Source organism: Notechis scutatus, chromosome 6, assembly GCF_049901735.1.
Source record: "Notechis scutatus isolate UNSWTSFEM ecotype Mainland chromosome 6, rNotScu1.2, whole genome shotgun sequence".
Taxonomy (NCBI): Eukaryota; Metazoa; Chordata; class Lepidosauria; order Squamata; family Elapidae; genus Notechis; species Notechis scutatus.
In genome coordinates, this window is record NC_142014.1 from 32,522,407 (window position 1) to 32,540,165 (window position 17,759).

Here is a 17,759-nt window from a genome sequence, read left to right on the forward strand (position 1 = left end):
AGATGTCACAGTGTGGCTGGCTGGTTCTCATAACAAAATAAACAGAAGTGATTGGTTGATGTAATGGACTGTGGGTGGCCTGTGGGGAAAGGGGAATGAAATATGGTGCTTTTGCACAGGAAGCCAGAGCTGGTTTCACTTCTGTGCCAATGTGGATTTATTCAGTAAAGTTTATACCTTTGGTAAAATAATGTCCCAGGTAAAAGGGGAGAATTTACTGTTTTTGATTTTCTTTCAGCAACCAGCCAGTGTGTTAAATGTTAAATTCAATAACCAGATTCAGTATAGGAGGAAAAGAACTTCATATCATGTTTAACTTTTAAAACATGGAACAAAAACACAAAAAAATCTAATTTAAACATGAAAAATCCCAGAGTGTTTTAAGTTAGAGAAGCTAAAATCATAATACAATCATATATGCATTACTTAAGCTAAATGACCATGTCTACCTAAACTTGGAAAAAGGATTTCAAGAAAAAAAACATACCTTGAAAAAACCATGAGCGCTATTCCTTTGTCCCAACCAAAATGTAGTGCCAACTGGTAAATCCATATATGGTTTTTCCACCACTCTCTCATATATTCTGATTTTAAAAAAGAAATTAGGAGTAAAATAATTTTTAGAAGAACTCCTGTTCTTTTAATTCATATAAGTTACTGGAACAAAATGTAACTTTTAACTTACTTATTGCAGTCTACATGCAAAATCAAATGTGATGCACTGATTGCTAAGGACAGCCTGTGCCATTTGTCATCTGCCAAAACGTAAGGAAATTTTTCTGTGTGTGAACGATGGTTTCCTGAACGATAGTGCAATCTAATTTCATTTCTATGGCCGCTGCTTTCTAGTTCCAAGTACCTGCATCAGAAATGGACCAGAAAGTTATGAAGCAATTTAACACCAGATAAATAGATAACATATTTCTTTGCATACAAACTAAACACGAACACTTATTCATAAGAAGTAAATGCTGCATAGTTAGATTTTCTCCTAAATTGTTTCAGTATGACAAAGAATAACTCAAATTTAAAGTTATATCAAAAATTAAACATATACAGGTAGTCCTTGACTTACAACCATCATTGAGCCCAACATTTCTGTTGTTAAATAAGACATTTGTTAAGTGAATTTTGCCCCATTTTATGACCTTTCTTGCCATCATTGTTAAGTGAATCATTGCAGTCAGTACGTTAGTAGTCTGTTAAGTGAAACTGACTGCCCACATTCACTTTGCTTGTCAGAAAGTCACAAAAGGTGATCACATGACGCTGGGAAATCGCAACAGTCATAAACAAGAGCCAAGCATCTGAATGTTGATCATATGATCATGGGGATGCTGCAAAGGTTATAACTTTGAAGAACAGTCATAAGTCACATTTTTCAGTGCTCTTGTAACTTTGAATGGTCACTTAAGAGATCTTTCTCAAATGTCCTCAGGTCTTCTTTAGTTTTCTACTTTTTCTGTAGGTAGACTTCTACAACTTTGGGGAATGGTCAAAATTAAAAGCCCTGTTTTAACTACACCCAGAGTCCTCAATAAATGTATTAGAAATAAATCTTTGCTTCAATAAAGCTTGATATGCATAGGATCACTGCCCAAGTTAGTGTCCGTCATATATTTCAGATTTATTTTAGGTTTGTTCTAAGTTAGCAAAATTAGACTTCTTGGAGCTGAGCTCAACTAGAAGTTATCCTAGCCAAGCATTTTTTTTTTGCCTTTGCTTTATTCCAAAAATATTTTTTCAATGCTTAATCCACTTTTTTCCAAGGTGTCCCTTATTAAGTATGAAGTAGGTTTGATCCTATTTCTATGTCACTTTGAATATACCATGAATAAATGTCAAGAAATGTATATTTTTCTGCATACCTGTGATCTAAATGATGAACAGAAAAAATAACACCTGAATTTAAGAGAGTTTGTTTGAGAGATACCAACATGGTAAATTCATGTTTATTTCTCAGTTTCTGAAAAAAAAGTTCAGCTTTCTCTGGAGATACTTTTATATTTCTTGCAGCTCCTGAAATAAAGCAAAAAAAAAAAAAAAAACCAACAACAAATTATTCTCATTCATAAGCAAATTAGGCATAGAACTATCTTTACAGTTTATTATGATAAAAAAATTGATTAGTCAAATACAACTTTCAGACCTATTTAATTATGTATTTTAGTATGGAATCAAGTATTCATCCTCATCACTGAAATGCTATTTTTAAAAAATATATTTAAAACATTTATAGTTTTTTTACATATCAATATTTTGTTTTCAATTCTGAGCACAAAAATTATTCCATTGATTAGAATCATGTCTTTCTAGAAATTTTCACCAATAAGGGAAAATTAAATTTTAATTCAGTTTAGGATCTTTAAACTGTTTGCTTTTGTAAAAATATTGTATTAATATTTAAATTACATTTAATTTTCTTAATATTTTGATTCATAATTCCTTATTTAGTTACATAATATCAATGTGAATAAATTATGGAGAAATTCAAATGCAACCACTTCAGTGGTCTAAAATTATAAAATATTACACATTTGTATTCTTTAAAATGTACACCAAAATCTAAAAATATAAACAGTTTGTTCACCAAAGTTGGCAAAGGACAAAGGAAAAATACTCAGGAAAACATGTACCTTGCCCAAAGGCTAAAACACAATGCAGCTGTTTACAAAACACTATGGCATTTACTCTTTGCAAGAAACAAACAATAAAATTCACAATGCTCAGTGATAAAAATTGGGGAATATATATTTTTTACCATTGCGAAGTAACTTTAACAAAATGTTTGAATAATTCTAGTTATTATTCTGAGCACACAGGGAGATCTCCAACTGCTTATGTATCCTTTTTATGTAATATAGCTTCAAAGAGACTTTAGATTATCCTTTTGTCTCTATTCAGAAATTTAAACAGCCATGATGACCCATGAGAATATTGTTTGCTTGTTATATATTACTATAATCATATTAATAAATCTCTCCCCCAAATCCATAAATTTTAGTTGTAACAGCATAAATTGCCAGTTTACATTGTCAAATGCTTTCGGCATATCCAGAAAAATCAATACCATTTGTTTTCCAAAATATGCTTCATAATATTCCAATGTATTCAGAATCATTCTCATGTTGGTTTTAATCTGTCTCTTAGGCAGGAAGCCATTTTGATCTGAAGGTACAAATTCATTCAAAAATCTTTTCAGTCTCTCTGCCATTATTGAAGCATATATTTTATAATCAGCATTTAGTAAAGATATAAGTCTATAATTTTTTATCTGCATTAAATCTGAATCTTCTTTTGGAATAAGTAATGTTTGCTTCCATCTACTAATTTGGTACCTTCACTTTAAATAAAACTTCATTATAAACTTCCAGCATTGATGGGCCCAAAATATCTTGTCAATGTTTATAAAATTCTGCTGGCAGCTGATCTGGTCCTGGTGTTTTATTATTCTTTTGCTTCTTAATTGCTTCTGACAGTTCCATCATTGATATCGGTTCACTTAACATAGCTTTCCCTGTTTCCAGTATTTTAGGTAGACCTGCTTTTTCCAAATATTGTTTAATTCTTTCTTCTGGAACTTTCTCCTGCTCATACAATTTTTCATAATAGTCTTGGATTATTATTATTTTTACCCTCGTTTTGATAATGATTTCTCATCTACTAATCTATGTATCAATTTCTTTTCTTTCTCTATTTTCAATTTGTATGTGAGTCATTTTCCAGTTTTATTTGCATTTTCAAAAAATATTGTTTTGTATTTTTAATTTTTTGAGCCAATTCTTCTTTATGTAGCAAATTCAGCTTGTGTTTTGTTAATTCCATTTGATTTTTTAAAGTCTTTTTTGCTGGTTCTTTCTGTCATTCTAATTCCAATCTTTCATGTTTTTCTTCTTCTAATGTCTTTTAGTTTGTTTGTTTTTTCCTTATTTTTTTCATGGTATAGGTTATAACTAATCCCCGTGAAGGAACAGAATTCGTAAAAAATCATTAAAAGGTTTTGCTGTTACCTTTGTTTCGTGTTTGTTTTCTTGGAACAAGGTTTGAGTCATAACACAATGCCAAATTTAGTGGTCCTTTCAATAGGTCAGTTTAGATTAATCCAGTTCCTTTTTTAATCTGCAACATCCAATTATAATAAACATACATCCACTTTCCAGTATTCTGTTTTGGTCCTTGAATATCTTTTTTTTTCTTTTCTTTTTAGATATATTTTTATTATTTTTTCCAATATACATCCATATTGTGTGTGAACAGAGTTGGTTCTGGGTATCATTCATATTAATCCAGTTCATCATCACAATATTAGTAATCTCTGTAACATTTGTCATATTTAAGTAATCCTCATTATATTGTTTAAGCATACATCAACTAAATAAAACCTAATTCCTCATCTTTATCTCTATCTTCATCTATGTCTTTCTTGTTTAGTCTATACATTTCCTTATATATGTAAACAAAATTAATTCTAAGTATCATTCCTATTGATCCAATTCACACTAACAATATTAGTAATCTCTATTACATTTATCAAATTTTAAGTAATTCTCATTATATTCTTTGAAAAATACAAAAAGAAAATGCCTAACATCTGTAAACTTCTAGTCTTTCTATCCGTTATTTTTATTCATTCTACAAAAATGTATATTTTAATATTTCCCCTAATTTTATTTCTGCTTCCTTTAGCTTACAATCAGGCTACTTAAAAGGCAATTCTTTGTATCCATCATATCTTCTCCTCCTTGGTGCTTCATTTCTTATCCATTTTTAAATTCACCCCCCCACACACACACACACTCCTCATATTTATCTTCATCGGTGTCTTTCTTATTTAATCTAGACATTTCTCCCAATACAACCTTATGGTGCCAATTCTCCCAAATATCTGTCCATGTCCCAATCTCCTTATCAAAAGTATATTCCGGGCTCTCCAATTGTTGATTTATCTGTTTTATTTTCTTGCCTTTTTTCCTTTATCAGCTGATTTGTCAGTCCTATTTTTTGCTCCAGTCCTTGGTTTATTTGCTGATGTGACCAATTCATCTGTTCCTTCTGCTCCTCTTTGCTTGCCATTTATCTGGTCTTCCTCTTCATTGAGCTGTTGCTTCATTTGCTGGTTTTTCTGATCCGTATTCTTTCCCTGTTCGTGTTTCATTTGCTGGCTTAAGTAGTCCATTTCATCCCATCTTTCTGTTGGTTCCACCAATTCATGGGCAGTTTGTTCTTCATTCATTGTACTTGCAAGATATTTTCCCTTTTCTCATCCATCCTATCGATCAGATCCATAATATTTCAGAACAACAAAAATATCTCACTGAAAAGTCCTCTCGTTTCCACAGCTGTTCCTTCAACTCCCATCATAGCAGCAATAAAAATGGAATAAACGATCATGCCTCAATCTGATTCAGAGAGACCAACATTATAGGAGTATGGTTTATTTTCCAATTATTAGTAGATGGGGCTCTTCTCTCAAATTTCCAACAGATGTTTATTTGACTCAATTTCCATTTCTTTCCAAACATAATCAGTTATTTAAATAAGCCAAGTCCAGCATTTACTCAATACTCTGGTAGTCCAAAGTATTTTTCAAGATCTTTAAATCTGCTCTGTGATTTTAGTCTTTTTATTCCAGCTTCCCAGCTTCTCTTATAAAATGTCTTTTTCACTTAAATCTCCATTTCTTTCAAAACATCAATGTTTAAATGAGCCAATTCCAGCATTTACTCAATATTCTGGTAGTCCAAGGTATTTTCCAAATTATTTAAGTCTACTCTGTAGTTTTAGTCTTTTATTCTAGCTTCCCAGTGTCTCTCTTATAAAATGTCTTTCTTATTTCTGCCTCTGGTAAGCATAAAGCTTACCAGTTAAAGATCACAACCACCAAATTTCAAATATTTCAAAAGAAATCTGGTTGTTAGGAGTATGCTTTGTTTTCTAATAATTAATAGATGGCACTCTCCTCCCAAATTTTCATGCTGCCTTTTTTCCAGCAGATATTAATTTCAATCAAGATCCATTTCTTACAAAGCAGTCAGTTATTTAAATGAACCAGTTCCAGCATTTGCTCCATATTATAATAGTCCAAATTATTTTCCAAGTTCTTAAAGTCAGCTCTGTAATTTTAGTCTTTTATTCTGATTTCCAAGTTTCTTTTATAAAATGTCTTTCTTATTTCCACCTCTGGTAAGTGTGACACAATAAAAAGTAAAAAGTCACAGCCCTCCTGGGCCCATACAAATTTGGTTATCACTTTATTCAATTCCCCCCAAAAAATGTTTGTCTAATTTTACCAGAATGGTCTGGAATAAGTACAACATCTTGGTAACAAGTTCATTTTAATTGAAGCAGTTTTTCCTACTAATGATAGTTGTAATTTCACCCATGTTTCCAAATCTTTCCTTGTCTGATTTATTAGTTTGTTATAATTGTCCTCCTTTATTGATGAACATCTTGCTGTCAGCCAAATTCCTAGATATTTAATTTTGTTTATAATTTGCAATTTTGTTTCCTTTTCTAATTTCTTTTTTCTGGTTTTCTGTAAGATTTTTAACTAATGTTTTGGTTTTATTTTTGTTAACTTTAAGGCCTGCCACTTTACCAAATTCTTCTATTTCTTTTAGTAATATTGTCCCTGCATCCATTGGATTCTCTATAAAGAACACCAGATCATCTGTGAATGCCTGTGTTTTGTACTCTTCCTTTTTTATCTTGATTCCTGTAATTTCTTTTTTATTCCTAATCTGTACTGATAAAATTTCTATTGAGAGGATAAAGATTATAGGTGACAACTGACATCCCTGTCTTACTCCCTTAGTTATATTAAACCTTTCAGTAAAGTCGCCATTCACTATTTCTTCATGGAGTAAATTACCGCTTATCATCCTTTCAAAATTTGGCCCAAACGTCATCTCTTTTGTTTGTTGAATAAAGAAATCCCAATTCAAGTTATCAAAGACTTTTTGTGCATCCAAGAAAATAAATGCTGCTTGTTTTTCTGGATGTGCTTCATAGTCTTCTAATACATTTGTTACTGTCCTAATATTATTTCTAATTTGTCTTTTAGGTAGAAAACCATTTTGATCGGTATGTATCATTTCATTTAATAGCTTTTTCATTCTTTCTGCCATTATTGTCATAAATATTTTATAGTCAGCATCCAGTACTGAAATAGGTGTAGAATTTTAATTTGCAGATGGTCAGTACCTTCTTTTGGTATTAAGGTGATGTAGGCTTCAAACCATGATTTCAGCAATTTTGCTTCTAGCAGTACCTCGTTATATACTTCCAACATCAAGCGTTCCATTATTTCAAACATATTCTTATAAAATTCCCCTGGGATTCTGTCTGGTCCCAGGATTTTTGTACTTTTCTGATTGTATACTGCTTTTTTCAATTCTATTTGTGTTATTTCCTTATTTAATATTTCTCTACTATCCTATCTTTAAAATATTGATCTATCTTCCCCCTCTCTATTTCATCTTGTCTATATAAGTTCTCAAAATAGTTTCGTATAATGTTTTTGTTCTGTTCCGTTTGGTGTAGGAGGTTTCCATTATCATCCTGTAATTGTTGTATTAATTTTCCCCCCTTTCTTTCTCTAACCTGTATGCTAGCCATCTTCCTGGCTTGTTTGCCTGCTCAAAGAAATTTTGCCTTACCAATTTTAATCTTCCTGTCTCAATAAATTTAGTTTGTTTTAATAAAATATCTTTCCCTTTTAATTTTATCATTTTGTGGCTCTTTTTGTAATGCAGTTTCTATTTTTTTAGATCTTTCCAGTACATCTTTCCAGTAGTATGTTTTGTTTCGTCCATTTTCTTTGTTTCTTCAAGCTATGTATGCTATTGTTATTCCACATAGGTATGCTTTAGTGGTGTCTCATAAGTTCTGCAATGTTGTATATTGATTTTTGTTATCTTTGAGAAATAATTCCATTTCTTTTTTAATCAGGTGTGTATATTCTTTTTCTTTCAAGATCTGTGTGTTTAATGTTCATCTTCTAATTTGGGGGGAGGGCTTTCCAAATTATTTTTAGGGTCATTATTTCTATGGATTCCAAATTGTTTTCTATTTCCTTGTTCATCCAAATCATATTGATTCTAGACCATGATTTATGGGGGTTGGAATAAAATGTGTATTTATTCTCTTTCAAATTTAGCTCTCTCCAACTGTCTCTTAAATTGAATTCATGGGCCATCTCAAAAAATGATTTTGGTAATATTTTCCTCTTCTTATTTTTTGTTGTTTATATGGTCCTTATTAATATCTACCACTGCATCAAAGTCTCCCAATAGACAAATGTTTTCCTGTCCTGTTTCTATTATTTTTTGTATACTTTGCTATAAAATTTCTTTTGGTTATCATTTGGGGCATAAATTATTACTAATAATACTTGTTTTTTGTTGTATTCTAACTTCTATCATTAAAGTTGTCAAAAGAGTAAATTTGTTTTGATTTTATCTTTTCTTTGATATATACAGCTATCCCATTTTTTTCCTGGTCTGCCAATGAGGTATATAATTTCCCTAATTTTGTTTGTTCCAAGTAGTTCTTATGTTGTTTCTTAATATGTACTTCTTGGAGACATATTATATCTGCCTTTTGTTTCTGTAAATTTGTAAAAATTTGTTTCCTTTTTATTGGGGAATTTATTCCATTAATGTTCATAGTTATTAGTTTAATCTCTTCTTCCATTTTATTGTCTATACAGTTGTTTCTGTCTTCTATTTATTCTGTTTTCTCTCTGAGCTCTTGTTCTTATCCCTTCTTTTTCACGCTGTTCTATTTCCTCTTTGTTTCTCTCTTCTTGTTCCTATTCTTTTTCCTCAGATTGTGGCTCCTCTTGGCTTCTGCTTTCTAATTCTTCTTTGCTACTAAATTCCTCTTCTATCATAAGTTGGACTCCTGTGCCTTGTCTAAATGATTCTTATTTTCTTCTCCTGCCATGTTAACATTCCTTCTGGTGTGAACCACTTGAATAGTATGTTGTGTTTTATCAATTGCATTGCCAGGAAACAGTAGTCTCTTCTCTGTTCTCTCACTTGTCTTAGTATCTGTTTCAGTGTCAGATTTTTTTTGCTTTTATATGTCATTGGTTCGTCTCTTGTTATTTTATAGATTTCACCTCTTATTTTTTTTCTTTGCGAATCTGATGTGAACTTCTCTCAGTAACTTATGACGCCTCGCATAGTTTGTGTGCATCCTGTATATCTCATCTATTTCATTTTGAATTGCTTGATTATCCCTTCATGTAGCTTCTGCTATCAGTTCTGACATAATTGTTCTCAAATCTTCTTTGTTTTCCATTACATTTTGAAAACGTAGGTAGAAGGCCGCTCGTTCCATTTCCAAATATATAATAGATTCCTCTAAGCCCTTGTTTATTGCCATTAGTTTTTGATCTACTGATTCCAATTTCTTTTCTGTCTGCTCTGTTCTGTTTTCCACCATTTTTATTTTTTGTTCATTTTTTTCAATTGTCTGCTAAATTATACCTATTTTGTTGTCCAATTTATGTATGCTGCCTTTCATTTCCCCCATCTCACTCTTCATCTCGTTACTTTTGGTCATTGATTCTTGAATTCAGGACACAGAGCTCCACTCACTCTTCTCCGCACCATCGTGATGTCACTACCAGAAGTCCCAAATAAAGCCAAAACTATTACAGAATAGTATAAGTAGAGGTGGCTTCAGACTCCCTGATTGGGAATAATACTATCATGCAGCAGCACTCGCATGGATTAAAGAGTGGATATCTCTAAAGAACAAGAGAATACTAACTCTAGAAGGACATGACCTACAAATAGGATGGCATGCCTTTTTGTGGAAGAAAAAGAACAAAATAGAATCACCCTTCCAAAACCATTTTATCAGGAATGCATTATTACAAGTCTGGGGTAAAATAAAATAAAAACATTATAAAATACCTGATTGGCTTTCAACAATGAAAGCAATGATTTATCCAAATACATTAGACATAATCAAAATGATAAGATATAACCAATTGCTGGATAACCAAGGAAGATTGAAAATGAACCAAGAATTCAAGGAAGAGGGAATAATTATAGATTGGTGGCCCTATCTACAATTGCAGACAAGATACAAAAAAGATCTAGAGGAATTTGGGATAGATAGAGAACAACAATAAATCGACAAAATTTTACTAGGACCAGAAGAAAAATTTACAACTAAAATGTATAATTACTTACTTAAATTTGATAGGGAAGAGGAAATAGTCAAAGGAACAATGATAGACTGGGCAAGAAATTTTGGTTATAATATACAATTAGAGAAATGGAAAAAATTGTGGAACAAAAACTACAAATTAATAATGGCTACTGCCTATAAAGAAAACCTCTATAAAATATTTTACCGTTGACATCTAGTACCAGCAAGATTTGCTAAAATATACCCAAACATGAACCCAGAATGTTGGAAATGTAAAAACAAACAAGGTACTTCTTTCACATGTGGTGGTCCTGCCCAAAAGCAAAAAAAAAATTAGAACAAAATAAGGAAATGGTTACAAGAAATTACCGGTCTCCAAATAGAACTTAGGCCTGAAATGTTTCTTTTAGGGATAATCAGAGCAGTATTTAAGAAAGAAATTAAATATATCATAATACATGTACTAACAGCGGCAAGAATAACTTAAAGCTGGAACAAAGTTGGAAACTAGATAGCATTCCCACAGAAAGTATGATAATAAAGAAAATAATGGATTGTGCAGAAATGGTCAAACTCACACTAGAATTGCAAGATAGAGAAGACACGGAATACTACACTGTCTGGGAAAAATGGTACAATTGGTTAGATTGTAGGAATAAAAAATAATGTAAATATGTATATATTGATTTAAATGGAAAAATCAATGTCACATCACTGCGAAGATTGTATATGTGTTGTTTGTATATACACTGCTCAAAAAAATAAAGGGAACACTTAAACAACACAATGTAACTCCAAATCAATCACACTTCTGTGAAATCAAACTGTCCACTTAGGTAGCAACACTGATTGACAATCAATTTCACATGCTATTGTGCAAATGGAATAAACAACAGGTGGAAAGCATAGGCAGTTAGCAAGACATCCCCAATAAAGGAGTGGTTCTGCAGGTGATGACCACAGGCCACTTCTCAGTTCCTATGCTTTCTGGCTGATGGTTTGGTCACTTTTGAATGCTGGCGGTGCTTTCACTCTAGTGGTAGCATGAGACGGAGTCTACAACCCACACAAGTTGCTCAGGTAGTGCAGCTCATCCAGGATGGTACATCAATGCGAGCTGTGGCAAGAAGGTTTGCTGCATCTGTCAGCGTAGTGTCCAGAGCATGGAGGCACTACCAGGAAACAGGCCAGTACATCAGGAGATGTGGAGGAGGCCGTAGGAGGGCAACAACCCAGCATCAGGACCGCTACCTTCGCCTTTGTGCAAGGAGGGACAGGAGAAGCACTGCCAGAGCCCTGCAAAATGACCTCCAGCGGGCCACAAATGTGCATGTGGCTGCTCAAATGGACAGAAACAGACTCCATGAGGGTGGTATGAGGGCCCGACGTCAACAGGTGGGAGTTGGGCTTACAGCCCAACACCGTGCAGGACATCTGATTAGTTTCTTAGTGACATTTCTCCAGGACAGAGGTGTCAAACTTGATTTCATTGAGGGTTGCATCAGAGTTGTGTTTGACCTTGGGAGGGGGGACGTGGCCAGGGTGTGTGTGATCAGCTTCATTTCACTTGTGTTGGGGGCACCCGTGGAGGCCCAAGCACTCTGCCACTGAAAACGGGCTCCTGAGCTCAGTTTTTGGCTGCCATGGCTTCCTGAAACCCTCTGCCAGGGAAAACAGAGCTCAGGAGCTATTTTCACTGGCAGAAGCACCACAGGCTGGTCCTTCACTGTCTCCAGGGCAGCCCTGTGGGCCAGATCTAAGCACCCCATGAGGCCAATCCAGCCCCCAGGCCTTGAATTTGACATACCTGCTCCAGGAATAGCAGGACAAAGCAGATTTGCATGGCAAAATGATTTCATATGGCCCCAATGTTATGACTACATTTTCCCAATTCCTTTCATCAGTCTTATATACAGTACAGTTCTGCAATGAAAAACCAGATAACAATCTTGAGTATTTATAAGTAATCCAATTCCTGTTTTGTCTTTTATTCTAGACTAGCTCGATACTTGTGCTTCGCTACGAAACTATGTGGTTGGGCTTAGTTTTTGGGGAGGAAAATAAGGGGGAAAAATTCTGCCTCTGCCTACCAGCATCCATCGGTATTCATCTGGCTAGCATCCTGTCAGTGTGTGAAAGAGTTGAGGGCTGTTTAGAAACTGAAGCAGTATTTGCTGTGCAAGCAAGAAGGAGACAGCAAGGAGCCTGGGCATGGCTTAGCTCAACTGTTCTGTACTAAAGCTGCTTGCTGCTGTGAAACTAAAACTGAAACTGAAACTCCTCTCCTCTGCTTGTGTTTTGCATTTGGAACAGATTTCTTTTCAGGTGGGGAGAGGGAGTAGAACTCCTTAGCATCAGAGCATGTTAATAATAACATACAAAATACTAATGCTCTGATGGTCATTTCGAAAAATCCTTTCTTAATGAGCACCTAGAAGCCAAGAGGAACATACATGCAAATTTCAAGTATGTAGGCTTTATGGTTCTGGAGATTTTGTGATGATGCGTAAGTAGTATTTAACTTTTATACAGAGAGAGATTTCTCTCTTTTGTGGTGGGGTAAAACAACAGAGAAAGACACATTTCCTTAATTACAGGCAATTTTTATGTAGCATTTCACTATTGGCACATGAAGCAATTACTCTTCTCTCTATATGAAGCAATAAGATCTTCAGGCATCTACCCAGATTTTGGAATTAGTTTACAATTAGATAAAAGCACTAATATATGTTAAGCAAAATGCCTAGCTTAGGTAAGGAATATTTTTTTAATAAAGTTTTTTTATTTTATATTACAATAAATCCATCCTTAATTCAAACACCGCGTAGACTGGGTACATATGTTTTGTTCTAACAATTATAATTTGGTACGGAATATTCTTGAATGTCTACAGATCTCTATTTGCCATAGGACACCAAAATACATTTTCATCATTTGGGCAAGAAATTACACAGATTTTCAGAACTCTGAGAATCAGAAAATGGCAGCAGTAAGAATCAAAATAAGGTAGCCTCTCTATGTTCATTTTTTTTCATCCAAGATGAAAAAATTATATCATTTCCTAAGATGTGCCACAGATTAGTGGTATGTAGGAAGAGATAGGAAGTAAAAATGAACGCTTCTGCTGAATGACTTTTATTTGAGGGAGAATAAAAAGGGAAAGTAGAAGCAAAACAAAAACAAATGTTAAAACTTTTAAAATGTAAAAAAAAATCAATTAATTTTTTTAAAAGAAAAGATAAGAACAAATCTATTCCTTGCAACAATGAGCACTGTTCTGAAGTGTTTGTGTTATTAGTCCCAAAGCTGACTTTTGATATTTTCATTCTGTTGAATGGCAGTTATTGTAGATCTTGGGGTAATGAGCCTTCCTCTATATATAAATAGTATGTATCAATCATTCTATTTAAATATCCAGAATATTCTATGATAATGGTTATAGTGACACACTCTGGCTGATCTCTAGAACAGTGTCTCTACAGAACCTCCAGTGATTATGTGGGCAGCTATGGACTTGCCTTTCCCAACCTGGTGATCGCTAAACATTTCTGGATTAGTTCATTATCAAAATCTGAAATTGGTTGGGTTTTTGGATTCTGCTCCAATCTGAAAAAGGCTGTAATTTTTATTGATAGGTGAAAACACTTGTTTTACATTTGTTTTATAAAGTTACACTTATCTTACATTTGACACCAGGGAAGAAATTTTTAAAAAAACTTTTCTCATTACTGGAATACCTAACAATATATTGTTACTAGTCCACTCTCTAAACAATTTGACTACATTAAAATAATAATTATCAGCATTAAAGAAATTATGTATTAACTATTTTTTAAAAAATGCAATAAGCTCTACAGCTTAGTTTCACTACACATTAATTTATATAATTTGGCCAAAATAAATCCAAATGGAAACAACAAATGCACTTTCAACAGAAAATATTTTATCGTTATAAAATCATTCATTAAGTATCAATCTCATGGAAGGTGTTGCTGTTTGCAAACTAAGGACTAAAAGAACCATAAGGAAAAAAATAGCTTAATTAAAGACTATTATTGTGTATAGAAATAATGGGGTTTCTTCTATTACGTTCATTTCGGGAGTTTTAATCCAAGAAAAAGGCAAATATTTTTGAGTGACTGTCATTATTTACGCAACATTTGCAATGCCAGATATAGACTGTAATGCACTTATTGCCAGCAATTTCTTCTAAGGGACAACTAAACCAAAAGCTTACTCTGTCCTAGCAAATAAACTAATTTCAGCCTGTCTAAACTAATATGTATTTATTATGCAAGGCTTTCTATGACTAGCAAAATAAGCCATCTGCCACCATATTTCCTGCTGACCCTTAATGAAAGGTCTATCAGTCAAAGGAGAGCTACAAAAGGGAAGGGAAGGGAGCAGAGTAGGAAATAGGCAACGTTTTAAAAGCACAGGAGAATCCTTGTTGAGAATCCTTGCTGACCAAATCTTGCCCGATAAGCCCAATGGAATAGCGCCGGTCTTCAAAAATTAATGCAAAAAGTTCAATCAAATGCCTGAGTCTGCAAGCTCTGGAATTGTTTAGATGGACTCGGCCGACCCTTCCCGGAGAATCAGCCCTCGGCCACCGCTGCAACCCAGAAAGGTTGGGCGTCCTTACCTTGGAAGAAGAAAGCTTTGCTGCCGTTGTGCAGTCCCTGAACTTGCCGCACTCCAGCCACAGAATCCCCCAACTGCAACTCGCTCAGCACATCAATCTGCACCGAAGGGTCCACGCCAATGCTGAAAACTGAATCCAGAAAAATAAGATTATCAACGGAACGGGGGCAACTTTTCTCCCTCCGCTCTTTTCTTCCCCGACCCAGTTTTCTCCTCTCTGATGACCCGCCATCCCTTTGCTGCGAGACCTAGTTTAGTGCTGTCGATTGGCAAAGTTCTGGGGGTCGGGTGTTGGCCCCCAACTCTCCTCCCGACCTCTTCACTGGCGGAGACAGGCTCCGATCCTCTCCATGAGAAACAAAAGAGCCGGCCGGATCAAAGGCACCGCGAGGGGGTTGGTGAAGAAGGGAATTGGTGGGGAACCTTCGTCTCCTTGCCCTTACCTGAGCTCAGGCAGAAGAGCAGGCACAAAGTGCTCGCTAATACCGGCGGGGACTCCATAGAACTGGAGAGGGAGCGGCGATCAGTCCATAGTCCTCCTCCGGAAGCGGATCGCGGTGAAAAAAAAACCAATGCTCGAAACCTCCCGAGCTTTCTCTCGCGGAGGCGAGGGAAACCTCAGGAGAAACTGAGGCTCCTGCCGGCGAAGGTTAACGAGATCGAAACCAGCCCTAAAGCTGGCAGCATCCTCCCGGGCGTGTCAAGCCGAGAGCAGCGGCCGCCCGACGCCGCAAAGCCCGAAACCGCCCCTATCCCTAAAACAGTGAGAATCAGAGGGGAAAAAGATCCGGAGAACGCGTCGCGCGTGGGGCAGTGTCGGGAGCTCCCCGTGGCAAGCGAGACGAGTAGCGAGGGGATGACGCACCTAAGGCGTGCCTAGCTCGCTCTCTCCCATCGGGCTTCCTCGCCAAGCCCCGCGGCCGTTACCAATAGCAGCAGCAGGAGTCTCTGCCAACGCCGCTGTTGCCGCCGCCACCGCTCTGTCCAACGGCGCCGGCGAGGCTTCTGGCTCCTCCTCGCAGCATCAAAAGGGGCCGAGGCGGCGACAGGTTGGAAGAGGAGGAGGCGAGCTGAGGCCGGTTATGACAGGCAGGTGGGCGTCGAAAGAGAGGCGGCCTACGACACCTTCTGCGCCCCTCGACGTGCGCTTCGTTCCCTTCCACGGATGAAAAAGCTCCGAGAACCGGGAAATCCTTCTCCTGTTGGGCCTCTTTGCGGGCTTCGTTCCCGGGTTCCCTTTTCTGCCAAAGAGATGCAAAGCCATCTGCCATCTGCCATCCGCCTTCGTCCCCATTCGGTCCTCGCACAGCGCGCAACTCTCTATTGATCTAAAGCTGGAAATTCCTACAGTGAGACTTGAACTCTCTCCAGTAGTTGATGAACAGCCCAAAACACGCGAGTGTTTTTACAAAAGATTAAAAGGTGATCAGATCAGGGAGACTTGACGGGTGCTTTCAATTTTTCTGATGCAAAGGGAAAGACATTGAAAAAGAGGTAACAGAAAAGGATTCCTTCAGTGACTCCCAAACGCTTTCAACCATGAAGGTCTTGCAGCCTGGGAAAACTTCTGGATTTTTATTTATTTATTTATTTTTGCTGTATCCAATTTTTCATGCCAATTAATTTTCAGATTACAGAAGGACAAAAGAATATTGACAATAGAAGGCTGGGATGGGAAAAATAAAACCCATAGCTACTTTCAAAGACACTGGATAAGGGACACTTTGTTATATATATGGGAAAGAATTAAAATAAACCATTATGTGAAAATACCTCTCTGGCTATCTCCAATGGAGGTACTAGTATATCCCAATGTTATGGATTTGAACAAGACAATAAAATACTGTATAAAGAATTAATAACAGATGGAGGCGACTTGAAAGCACAGATACAATTAAAAGCACAGGGAACTGAAATTGGGTGGTGGCCGTATGTTCAAATTCAAGCAAAACACAAAAAAAGACAAGGAACAATTTGGATTTTATAATACACATCAGGAATTAGACAAAATTTTACAAGGAAGTGAAAAAAAGATGATTACCAAAATGTACAATTATTTATTGAAATTTAAAATGGGAGAGGAAACGGTTAAGGAGAGCATGATAACATGGGCTAAAAATTGTGGTCACAATATTGAATTAAACAATGGGAACGAATTTGGTGAACTAACTATAAATTAATGTTATCAGTCTCATATAAAGAAAATATTTATAAAATGTTTTATCACTGGCACCTCCCACCGGCAAGACTTGCTAGGATATTCCCTAATATGTCACCCAAATGTTGGAAATGTAACTTTAGCCAGAGAACGTATTTTCACATGTGGTGGACATGTCCCAAAGCCCAAAAGTACTGGTCTAAGATACAGACATAGTTAGAAGAGATGACAAAACTAAAGATTAAATTCAACCCGGAGACCTTTCGACTTGGAATGACAGAACCGACATGGAGCAAAAAACACCAGCATCTGATATCACATATCATTACAGCAGCAAGGAGAGTCTTTGCCCAAAACTGGAAATCAACAATGACACCCACGGACCTGGCAATAACTAATAAAATCCACCAATGTGCAGAAATGGTTAGACTAACCATGTTACTAAAAAGTAAGGAAGGGGCAAGTTTTTTACAACTTGGAATATATGGTACAAATGGTTGTATAAAAAGGAAGTAAAGATGTCTAGTGAAACCGATTAGACAAACAACAAGGGAAAATGGAAATAAGGATAAATGTATATATAGCTATGTATATGTAAAGTAACTGCAAAAACATTGCAAAAACATATGGACTACACAACTCAATCAGGGCAAAGCAATTGACACTATTTACATAGACTTCTGTAAAGCTTTTGATTCAGTGGTACTTGACAAACTATTCCTAAAACTAAAATCTTATGGCATCTCTGGACACCTGCATAACTGGATTGATGCATTCCTGTCAAACAGGC

At 35.7% G+C, this 17,759-nt stretch overlaps 1 protein-coding gene across 2 annotated transcripts in view; it reads right to left on the reverse strand.

The window, feature by feature from the left end:
• NELL2 (neural EGFL like 2) overlaps window positions 1-15,815 on the reverse strand; it is a 103,646-nt gene extending 87,831 nt beyond the window's left edge. The window contains exons 1-5 of one of the 2 annotated variants that reach the window (XM_087967921.1): window positions 15,255-15,815; window positions 14,813-14,941; window positions 1,869-2,019; window positions 686-859; window positions 488-584 (exon numbers count right to left, since the gene is read on the reverse strand). In XM_087967921.1, the coding sequence (XP_087824047.1) occupies window positions 488-584; window positions 686-859; window positions 1,869-2,019; window positions 14,813-14,941; window positions 15,255-15,312 (609 nt within the window). In that variant the 5' untranslated portion in view covers window positions 15,313-15,815. The remainder of the gene's footprint in view (window positions 1-487; window positions 585-685; window positions 860-1,868; window positions 2,020-14,812; window positions 14,942-15,254) is intronic. The other variant, XM_026667843.2, reaches the window with a different exon arrangement.
• Between the last annotated feature and the right edge of the window lie 1,944 nt (window positions 15,816-17,759).